At 39.9% G+C, this 11,782-nt stretch overlaps 1 protein-coding gene across 1 annotated transcript in view; it reads left to right on the top strand.

Annotated features, from left to right (window-relative positions):
* Window positions 1–204: 204 nt before the first annotated feature.
* RECK (reversion-inducing-cysteine-rich protein with kazal motifs) overlaps window positions 205–11,782 on the top strand; it is a gene marked incomplete at its 5' end in the record, with an annotated part of 21,736 nt that continues 10,158 nt past the window's right edge. The window contains 5 exons of the mRNA XM_010147714.1: window positions 205–341; window positions 1,484–1,624; window positions 3,917–4,105; window positions 9,714–9,836; window positions 10,311–10,482. Coding sequence (XP_010146016.1) covers window positions 205–341; window positions 1,484–1,624; window positions 3,917–4,105; window positions 9,714–9,836; window positions 10,311–10,482 — 762 coding nt within the window. The remainder of the gene's footprint in view (window positions 342–1,483; window positions 1,625–3,916; window positions 4,106–9,713; window positions 9,837–10,310; window positions 10,483–11,782) is intronic.

Below are 11,782 nucleotides of genomic sequence, written 5' to 3'. Positions count from 1 at the left end.
ACCCAAACCATTCTGTGACTCTGTTCATTCTATGATTCTCTACATTTTTTCCTCTCCCTATATGTGAAATGTAACATTAATATCTATACACTGTGTTGTGAGGCAGAAGAGGAAGGGAAGAATGTGGAATGAAACCTTTCTCATACAAGACCTTTTTTCTTCAAGTAGAGTTCATGAAGTTCTTTTTTGTTTATTTGTCTGAAGATCAGACTGTGTGGAAATACTGAAGAAATGTGGAGATCATAATAAATTCCCTGAAGGCCACTCAGCTGAAAGCATTTGTGAGCTCTTATCTCCAACCGATGACTTGGAGAACTGTATCCCTTTGGATACATACCTGAGTAAGTAGCAACATACCTGTGCAACAAAATCAGAAACTTTGAATGTCTGTCAGTGTTTTTAATAATTTTAATTATTTCTTTTGAAGGAGATTATATTGAATTTGAAACATTTTATTTAGCAGATTAGAGAAAATTGGGTTTTTTTCAAATTGCCATAGCTCACTACATTTATTCCTTCTTGCACTGGGTGTATGTGGCAAGGGGGTTTTGGTTGTGGTGGGGGCTGCAGGGGCTGTATGGGAAGATGTCAGGGACTAGCACTGTGCCAGGCACGGCCACCTCAGCAATGGGCTTTCCCACTGTAGGCCAGAGCTGAGCCACTTAGCAAAGTTTCTGGTGCCTCCTTGGAAACATGTTTAAGTTCTAGATTTCATTTAAATGCATATTTTTGCATTATTTTCCAAACCTGCTCTACCCTACTACTACCTCATATTCCATATTTACCTCTGTAGGATTTAGACCTTTTTAGCTTTATGGGATTTATCCATTTTAGATCTTTCAAATTAAAATTTGATATTTTTTTCTCAGAATCCCAGGAACTTGGAAAGTAGTAAAATTGAGCCTAGTCAGAGCTACAACAGAAAGCACGCCGCAACAAATACATTTTTCCCAGAGAGGCAACGTATTGAAGCTTTTGGGTGTTTTTTTCCATTTAGCTGCTTCTTTTCCATGCTGTCTTCCCTTCCCTTAATCTTGTGACAGACAAACATTACTAGCGAGTTAAAGGGAAAACAGGAAACAAGTTTATCAATTAAACCAAATTGGTTAAACATGGAGTGTGCTTTAATCCTGCAATTTATTAATCATTGGCTCTGGGAGTTCCCTTGATTACACTGCCAGCCACTGTCAGTTTGTATTTTTGTTGTATAGAGAAAATTACTGGGGAAACAAGATAGAGGAAATACAATTTGCTTGTGAAGAATCATCTGAGTCATTATTTCCAGGACTGAGGACTAAACTTCTGAAAGAAGTTAACTACATTGTCATACCGAGCTTCTACAAATACAGGGAAAAAAATGTTTAAAAAATTTCACAGAATTTTAAAAAATCTTATTTTACTGAATGTAACAAATACCATGCTTTACTGAAGAAAAGAAAAACCTCATTTAAGTCAATATAGATGCTGTATATTCTGTTTTCAGGCCCAAGTTCTTTAGGTAACATTGTAGAAGATGTTACACATCCATGTAATCCGAATCCCTGTGCAGCTAATCAGTTATGTGAAGTAAATAGAAAAGGATGTCAACCTGGAGAACTGTGTCTTCCGTATTTGTGTGTGCCAGGTAAGGGTTTTTGGACTTCTGCTTACTGGAATTTTGCTGCTAAACAATTGTTACCCAAATTTGGTTGAAAGTTTTAAAGTCAATTGCTGATATCCCAAAAGAACTGTATCACATTATCTTGTGTTTTCAGAAGCTTTTACCTACCTTCTAGCTCTTTTCAGCTCTTCATATGTTTCTATTTTTATTGTCTGCTGAAACATAACATCTTACTTGAAGATATATTACTTACTTTGCTTCAGAAGAAATAAATACCCATACATGGCCTCTAAGCAGCTTGCCTGCTATTTAAAATCACAAACGTGCAATACTGCAAATAATAGTGTAGCTCACTGCTTCTGCAGACAACGTGATGTGGGTTGCCCTATTTATTAACCTTATCCACATTATTTTCCTTACTGGTGAAATAAATGGAGATTATGTCTTGCCTTGAAATTAATGAAAAATCAGACTGTCGGTCATGAGAGGACTTCTTGAGAGCTCTGAGAATCGGATCAAATGCATGTACACGGGATGTACATTTGCCTTGGCAGCAATTCTGGTGTTACATGAAAGTTCAGGATGGTATCTTACATGGCATTGTGCCAAATCTTCATAGGCCAGGTCAGCTTCTCAAAATCTTTCCAGCAGCTCATGGGTAACTCGTTTCACTCTGAGTAAACTGATACCCAGACTTGTTCTTAAAAGCTTCACTGGTGCTGCTTCACTGGATTCAGAGTGCCCAGGTTTAGGGCTTGGGAAGGAAGTGGCATGGCATATAATTTATTTGAATCTCCTTTGTTTCCTGTACTACTTGAGCCTGCAGCACTGATGCAGCATCTCTGCGCTTCATCTGTAATAGCTGACGACACTGTGAGTTCGTTGACTGGAGAAAAAGTCGGAACCGCGAGGCAGACTAGCTCTGTGTCTCTCCCAAGTCTGTAGGTAGACTTGTACTGTGGAGGAAAATGACAGTGACTTTGGAAAACAACAAAAACATGGATCTTAACGCTGTCCTTGTCCTCCCATGAGACCTACCCTACCGCTTCTCATTAAAGATGATGTCTGGAGACGCGGTAGTACACAGCTGACTGCATTTCTGCTCTGACAAGAGTCAGATCAACAAGAGGAGGATAGATTCTTTTTGTGAGCCTGGCGACATCTTTTGGTTGTGTTTCTATAACCCTTACAAAATATTTTTGTTTGGGTTTTTTTCTGAAAAGCTGAGCATTATTACTATAGAGGTTGTGTTGTCTTCGCTTGCTGCAAAAGGCATTCAAGGTGATCTGACAACAAGCTCACCCCGAGCCTTTGAAGAGACAGTTTGCTTCCTCTAAAGGTTGGAAGGTGGCTTTTACGTTTGAATTCAGTCTTCTTATTGGTTGAAAGTTTTGGGGTATTTATTGCTGTTGTGGTTTAACCCTGCCACATAGCTGCTCACTGATTTCCCCCCTCTCCCCCAGTGGGATGGGGAGAGAATTGGAGGAAGAAGATAAGAAGACTCATGAGTTAAGGACAGGTTAATAATTGAAAATAAATGAAAGAAAATAATGGTACTACCACTACTAACAATAACAATAATAATGACAATAATATGTAATGAAAATGCTACTATTAATAATACGTAATGCAAAGGAAAAAAAAAATTATACAACCTCTCACCACCCACTGACCGACACCTAGCCAGTCCCCGAGCAGCGAGCCCACCTGCCAGTTCTCCCCAGCTTCCGTATCAAGCATGACACCTTATGGCATGAAATATTGCTTTGGTTGGTTTGGGTCAGCTGTCCTGGATGTGTCTCCTCCTAGCTTCTTGTAGAGAAGAAGCTTTCTCCCCTTCTCTCTTCACGTGTACCTAAGAGTGTATGTCAGTGTTCTCATAAGAGCTGTAAGTAGGGAAGGGAGACAATAAAATACGTGAGAGAGGGGATGTGACTGGACTTTGCTTGTGAGACCCTTGAATTCAGATTCTGTATTGGAGAGAGTGAAGCGAGTGTGGTGTTTGTCATATCACATAGGCTTCATACTACTGCAGAACTGTGGAAAAATGAAATTACTTGAGAATTGTTGGAAATACCAGTCTTTTTTTCTGAAGTGAGATTTCTACAGGTACTTCAGAATGTTGTCTCGATCAAGTATCTTCTATTTCTGCTACTTGTTGCCTGTATGAAATGAGTGAATTTATAAAGGATGAGAGCAAGGCTGCTTTAGGAACACCTTAGCTTTTTCACAGGTTGAAGAGTAGTAGTTATTTTTGGCAGTGGCACTTGCCAAAGCTTTTACTAAATATGAGCTAAAATTTCTCCTTGTACATAGGCTGCAAACTGGGAGAAGCCTCAGATTTTATTGTCCGTCAAGGTACGCTTATTCAGGTTCCATCCTCCACTGGTGATGTTGGTTGTTACAAGATTTGTACGTGTGGACACAGCGGACTGCTAGAAAACTGCATGGAAATGCGTTGTGTAGACCTCCAAAAATCATGTATTGTTGGAGGACAAAGAAAAAGTAAGTATTAAAACAGTAATTGTATCTTTATACAGCACCTGCTCCTTAAGTAACGACTTCTGAGGTACATATGATGGCCCAGAGTATCAGAATGCAGAGTTTATCAGAAAATAGGGAAGTTAATGTTTGTGTCCCTACATGTAATACTTGCTGAATTTTTGCTTATGCTGGAGGGTTCCATTATTTAAATCAATACCGAACTATGCCTGTTGCAACCAACGAAACCGCTGACCCCCTGAGCAGGGGGCGGTTTCTTTATTAGCTGCAAAGGGTTTTGAAGTTTTCTGTTTTATTTTGGGTTGTGGGGATTTTTTTTTTCTCACATGGATTTTAAATACGTGTTTTTAAAAAAGTCAGAAACTTTTGCCAGAGGTTATAGCTCTTGATAAGAAGTTTCACACGTTGAGATATGTGTGCCTAAAACCTGTCCTTACTCTTTTTTTTTTTTGTGGGTTTTGCAAGGGATTTTTTTAATTTGAGCCATGATTGTTTCATCTAGTTCCTCTTAGCTCATGAGATTCATCTTAGTTCTTGTACTGAAAAAGCTGATGAGTGACTGTTACCTGTTTCCCTCCTCTTTCAGACCTCTGTCGTATTCTCCTCAGCTTTCTGGGTTCTTCTCCAAGCCAGTTCCTCTTCTTCCTGACATGAAAACAGTTGTGCACTTTTGATCATATTTATTACCCTGCTGTGTAGCTTTTTCTGGTTCTTAAATTTGGTTTTGAAGTGGGAACTGGAACTTCATGCCCCAATCACAAGGCAAGGACCTGATTAAGTGTACGTAATAGCAAAATGATGTTCCTTTCTGAACATTATCTTCTTTTCGCTACTAATTCTACTGAGATCATGCTTTCACAGAGCTGTCTATTGCAACTCCGTGGTCCAGTTTAGGAACTGGTGGGAATGGTCAGCTCACAGCTCATTGTACGAATTCTAGAGAATCACTTTATGTTCAGTACATTGAATTTCCTCTGCTATATCCTTTCCTAGTTGCTCAGCGTGGTGAGATTTTTCTTTCATTATTTGGTCCTTTGTGCCTTAATGTTATGGCTAGACTTTGTCATCCATTTGTTTTTTGGATCACATACAAGTGTTTTGAACAGGACAGCCACTGCCTAGGTCACCAAGAGTCCTCTAGTGACCTCTCTTCATTGCCCACTTACTCTCTTTCACAGTTTATCCCGTGTGAGTGCCTATGTTAAAGAGCTGTTAAATGTCTGTTGGGAATTGAAGTGTGTCAACCTGGTTTTCTGTTGTCCACGTGACTCCTTCAGATAATCCTAAAAGATTTGTTTTGTGACTTGCAAAAACAGTGTGATTGTTCCCCCAAAGTGCTGTATTTGGGTGCATCCACTGATGCAAACTTTTATATTTTTACCACATTTGTGTTTCACACAATGAAGTTTCCCTATCTTTATTACCCACAGAACCCTCTTTCAAAAAAGTCTATGTTTAGCCGCCTACGTTGGTATCTGACCCCTGGGGAAGTTTAAAGCAAGAGGTTCTGTAAGAGCAAGAGGTGTATGTATAAGCAAGTTTGCTTATACTGGCACGTATTTCACACCTGAGTTCGTTTGGGCTGGTTTTGGTGAATGAATGACTCTTGCAGTGAGCCTTTGTCTGTCCAAGAGCTGCTTCTGAGGCAGGTTCTCGGACACACCGCCCGTGGAAGAGGTACTCAGCTCAGACTTCTAACTTCCCTTGCAAGGAGCAGGGCTGCAAGACACTCTTTTGCTTTTGTTGTTGTGGTTGACTTACCTGCTGAGAGGTTCTTCTGAGTGTGGGTCAGGTGTGTGGAGAAGTGTGCTGACCAACCACCTCTCTGCGCTCAGCCGTTCCCTTTTTTCCCTTTTCCCTCTGCTTTCCCACACATCTCCCTGTTTAATCCATCTTCATTCCTTCTTTTCCTCATCTTTGATCCTTCCACTAAATGTCCCGTAGCAAGTTTTGCACGCTCCCAAAATTCTCTTCCCTTGGAACCACGTAGGAAATCTGATACCCCTTTAGGCATTGGTGCTGTTTTAGTTCACGTGGCGTTCTGGAGAGGGAGTTTCTTTTATTGTGTGATGTCGGTAGCTTTCACACCAAGGACAGTGGTTTAAAAACGAGTTTTTAAGATTGTTCTGATGAAATAACACATACCTGATGTAGACTGTCCCCTGCCCTTGGATTTCTTTGAAACCTTCATAGCCTGCAGTAAAGTATCGCAAGGCAGCTTATGCCTTTCAGGGGAAAAAAAATAATTTTATAATTGATATTAAATTAAAATTTAACATATTAATGAGGCTGGCATGCTTAAAAATGAATGTGTAAGCAGATACATTAGGATAACAAAGGAATGTTGAACACTGTGGTTCTTTAAAGTCTTCCTCAAGCCTGGTGGGTCTAGACCTCCTGCTGACTTCTGTCTGCCAGGTAGCACTAAGATGAACAGCTTTTCATTTTAATGATAAAAGAGTGCTAACTATCTCGTTCATGATTTAGGTTTAAATCATTAATTTTCTAAAGTAACTTCACTGTTGCTGTCCAGAGGTTAAATTGGCATGGGTAACAAGTGTTAATTGGGTTCTGCCTAATCTGACAGTCAAAAGTAGTTGAAAGGCACGTGACAAGTGATGCTTCTGAAAAGATCATACTGATTTATTTTCAGATGTCTTCATTGCTTGAGAACTTTAAACGTGTATTTTTGTCATGCAAACCGCAGGGTGCTCTTTGGAAAAAGTAAACAAAAGAAAAAGCTGCTACGAAGATAGGGAAAATCTTGCAGATGTCTTGGAGCCTGTGCTGAGGTGTGTCTGAAGCTGATGTCTTTGAAGCAGTCAGCTGGCAGGAGATTTGCTGCTAACGAGCAGTTACATATTCCAGTACTGGGCATTGTTTACTGTCTGTAAATCAGCCCTTTTAAAAGCCTGCCAGGCTGAAGTCCACGCGTAACTAAAGCAAGTCAAAGATACCTTTTAAGCCCAAAATAACTCAGTCACTTCTTTACCATGTAATAAGAAAGAGTTATTTTTCACATTAAGTAAATCTTAAGAAGCAAGACACTTGCTGGAGTTACATTTGTCACAAACACAATTTTCTGATGATTGTGAACCAAACCCTGAAATCAGGAAAGAATAGGTGGTTGGGATATTTCTTTCTCTAAAAAGATATCAAGCAGAGCTAAATAATCAACTGTACAATTATTTTCATAATCCAGGAGAGTCTAGCTGTAACGCTCCATGCATTTCCAGCTTCCAATGGGTGGGTTTTTTGTTCATCCATAGAGGATAGAAGTCAGCCAAACATACTTGAAAGTAATTTTTATTGCCAAATTGGTACTATTTGTTCATGTAAGCAGAGCACTGAAAACATCTTGACCTTAACAGTGTATTTGATGGGCAGTTATAGAAAGCATCTGGTGAAATAGATGCTTTTAAAATACAGTCATCAGCAAATGTGTTATCTAAATGGTGACAGAAGCCATCTATGGACGGTTCTGTCCAAAGAAACTTGCGCTATTTGAGATTATTGGTGAAGATAATTACAAAAATGTTGGAAGCTGTATGTGTGTTTTGCACAGTGAACAGCCATGGCGTGTTGTGGTAACTGTAGCAACAACACGTGTAGCTGGTAGGTGTTCAGTAAGTGCTGCTCATTAAAAAGAACCCAACAATAAACCACCACAAAACCAGACAGCTTCCTCTCTTTTGCCATAATTGCTCTTGAAGTGTGAGTGGGCATTGTGACTCTAGGTATTATATAATAAAAGATAAAAATTGCTACATTCCAAATTTGTTCTGTCTAGGAGTACCTCTTCCGAATTGCTCAAATGCTGAGGATTTTCCTCTGGCCCCTGTAATATTTTTCCAAAATTCTAAACCTTGATCTCAACCCTTTGCAAAGAGATCAGAGAGGATTGCCTTATTTTGTAAGGCACAGCTGCTCCTGTTTTCCTGACGAGCTGCGTATCTGTTGATGGTCTTTAACATCCGATTTGGTTATGGGTCAGTCAGCGGTCACCAGCATGAATTGATTTTACATAACACATACGGCACAGTGCAGGGTGGGTTTTTAGCACATACAGCACAGTGCAAATGCCCTAAGTTTGCAGTTTGATTCTTGAGACTCAGGTGTGAAAAAATTACTGACTTATAGAATGCAAAAATCAGGCAGATCGCTACATCCTTAAAAAGCAGCTGTGATGGTGTCAGTGGCATTATTAAGGACTCCTTTCTGAAAGCCAGTGGGTCAGCACAGGCCTCTATTTCTGTGGGTCTAAATCTGTGTCTCTGTTTTCAACTGCTATGATCTTTCATGTTGCCTGTTTTGCACAAAGCTGCGTTGTAACTTGTATTGCTTGTTGAGGCTGAAATTATGGCTATAATGGATGGTGCAAAAGAATTAAGACTGGAATGAAACATTGGCACTTCTTATCACTTGACAAAAAGTACATGTAAAGGAAAGGAATGAGCACTACAGAGGAGTTTTGTGTTATGTATGAGACTATGCCTGAAAGTTTAGCAGTCACACTTAGCCCTGAGAAGGACTTGGGGGTACTGGTGGATGAAAAGCTGGACATGAGCCGGCCGTGTGCGCTGGCAGCCCAGAAAGCCAACCGTATCCTGGGCTGTATCCAGAGAAGTGTGGCCAGCAGGTCGAGGGAGGGGATTCTCCCCCTCTGCTCTGCACCGGGAGTGCTGCGTCCAGCTGTGGAGCCCCCAACATCACAAGGATATAGACTGGTTGGAGCGAGTCCAGAGGAGGCCATGAAGATGCTCCGAGGGCTGGAGCCCCTCTGCTATGGGGACAGGCTGGGAGAGTTGGGCTTGTTCAGCCTGGAGAAGAGAAGGCTCCGGGGAGACCTTATAGCACCTTCCAGTGCCTGGAGGGGCTACAAGGGAGCTGGGGGGGGATTTTTACACAGGCCTGTAGTGATAGGACAAGGGGTAACGGGTTTAAATTGAAAGTGGGGAGGTTTAGATTGGATATCAGGAAGAAGTTCTTCCCGGAGAGGGTGTTGAGGCACTGGCACAGGTTGCCCAGAGAAGCTGTGGATGCCCCATCCCTGGAAGTGTTCAAGGCCAGGCTGGATGAGGCTTTGAGCAACCTGGTCTAGTGGAAGGTGTCCCTGCCCATGGCAGGGGGGGTGGAACTGGATGGGCTTCAAGGTCCCTTCCAACCCAAACCATTCTGTGATTCTATTCTACATAAAATTAATTTAGAAGAATGTATCTTTAGAAGAGCTTTCCCTTTAAAAAAATAAGGAGCTTGCTACCCAGAATTTATCTAGCATTTCCTGTGTTTTCTGAGTTTACTTCGTTTTGCAGCTTTAAATTGTTCTTAAGAAAAACCCCAAAACTTAACTTAGGATAAAGTGTTTGCTTCATTGTTTAACTAATAATCAAAACCACATCTGAACAGACTTTTTCTTTAAATTAATAAAGCAAAATTTAAAATTTAAGAATTGATAGAAATTTCAGTGGGAGAATAAACTGAATAAGGGAAATTACAGGAACAATTAATAATGAAAATGTACTATCTATGTAATACGTGTGTACGAGTGTATATCGTCTTCTGGTGTGTTTGGATTCCTTGCATGAATTTACTTAATTTATTTTATTTTAAGGTCATGGAATGTCCTTTAATATAGATTGTAATGTCTGTTCGTGTTTTGCTGGGAACCTGATATGTTCTACGCGTCAGTGCCTAACTGAGCACAGTTCAGAAGATGAGCGTCGGAAGTTCACAGGTAACTTTCCAAACTATGGAAGCTGAAAGCTTAATGTTCTTAGGGTGAGAAGTAGCTTCTAAATTCTTTCTACAGTGTTAACGGGCAATACCTGATAATTTGTTATTAATAAATGTTCTCAATTTTCTCATGTGCAACATGTACTTCAGAAAAAACACATGCCTTTAAAAAAAAAAATTAGTACTGAAATATAAAACTTCAGGTAATATGTCAAAATAGGTAGAGACAGTGTCATGCTACTGGGGACAAGAGATAAGGAATTTGAGGGAAAAATGGAGAAGGCTGAGTAGAATCAGCCGAGGAGGCAGGGCACAAACTAACTTTCCTACGACTTCTAAGTGCATCTATGCTACAGCACTCCTGAATTCCAGGAGAGGGTGAGTAGCTGAACATGTGGCACATCTTTGCTTGTGTATCTCCCGTCATAGAAAATAAGTGTGCACCAAATTCCTGTTTTCTGTGTTGCTTTTACAGGTTTACCATGTAACTGTGTCGATCAGTTTGTACCAGTATGTGGTCAGAATGGACGCACGTATCCAAGTGCATGTATAGCTCGTTGTGTTGGGCTCCAGGACAATCAGTTTGAATTTGGATCGTGTATTTCCAAGGATCCGTGTAACCCTAACCCTTGCAATAAAAATCAGAGGTAAATGCAGAATGTTTTTAAGCTTTTCTTGGGCATCTTCTACTCGTAAAGCAGATTCACTTTGTCTTTGAATGTCTTATATGTTGTAGGAACATTCTACTTTTTGGATACTTCGATAAAAGTGACTGTTTGAGGTAGCCACTTTTTATTTATGACAGTAATGGGCTGTAGTAACCATCAATTATCAGTTCCATTTTTGTAGTGTTATTTAAATTCATTATACACATCTCAGTTTTAGCAATAAAAGAGAATTGATGTACACTTTCAATTTCAAATTTTAAAATTTTGTTTAAATGGCTATTTTACTACTTTGTTTCACACTTCCTAGTAGTTTAAAAAAAAAAAGGAAGTCAACACTTGGGAGTCAGGCTTGCTTATTCAGTCAATAGTCTGTGCTTTTTACCTCCAAAATAGGATAATATCAATCACCCTGGAACACTTGAGTTTCTCTTAATGATATTGATATCTTATGAAAACTATGTCTGTACAATCTCTGGTTTTTCAATGTCAGAAAAAGCAAACTGTATAGAAAAACATATTAAAACAAAAATATGCTTTGTAGTAGTGTCAGGAGAAAGGAGAACCTGACCTTTCTTACAGAAATCAAAGTCTGTGGCTCGTAACATTGGTCTCTGTCTTCAATTTTCTCAGGGTTGTGCAATACTGCGGTCGCCTTTGAATTTGTACAGTTTTCTGTTTTGAAAGAAAGCCACTGTAAGAAGTTGTGTAATACTGTGCTTTCATGAAAACTGATTACAGCGATTGTTTTTTCCTTTTTCTGTGCTTTAAATGCCTCGATGCAGAAAACTGCAGAGAAAACACTGTAGTTTTGTACCTGTGATAGCCATTATAGCATTGAAAATTGGAATTTCAAAGCTGCATTGTGGATATACACTTTTTATCTTTTATATTTTTAATTTGGACTAATTAAGGACCGTACACATTACATTTTTCTGCATCAGTTTGATAAGGTAAACTAAACATGCTCATTTTAAAACCTCATTGAAGCACTTAAAGAGATTCTGAGATCTTACACTCCACTTGTAAAGTGTTTAGGCCTCAGAATTTCTGAGTCTTCTGTAATGTGAAAGGAAAATGGAGTGCATAGGACAGCTGCACTCGGGGGAATAAGGACACACTGTACGGAATGCAGTGGTAGCACTGTTGTCACTTAGAGAAGGACAAGATTGTTAAAACAGCCGTTTGACCTTTCATCAGTCTGTTCACCAGACTCCATGGGCTGGCGTTTCTCTAGCAGAGGGGTGTCTGGCAGGGCGCATGGCAAAGGCCGTGGATGGCC

Source organism: Eurypyga helias, unplaced genomic scaffold (genome assembly GCF_000690775.1).
Source record: "Eurypyga helias isolate BGI_N326 unplaced genomic scaffold, ASM69077v1 scaffold17402, whole genome shotgun sequence".
In the NCBI taxonomy this organism is placed as follows: domain Eukaryota; kingdom Metazoa; phylum Chordata; class Aves; order Eurypygiformes; family Eurypygidae; genus Eurypyga; species Eurypyga helias.
Note: the sequence above shows the minus strand (reverse complement) of the source record. Positions and strands in the feature narration are given on the sequence as shown.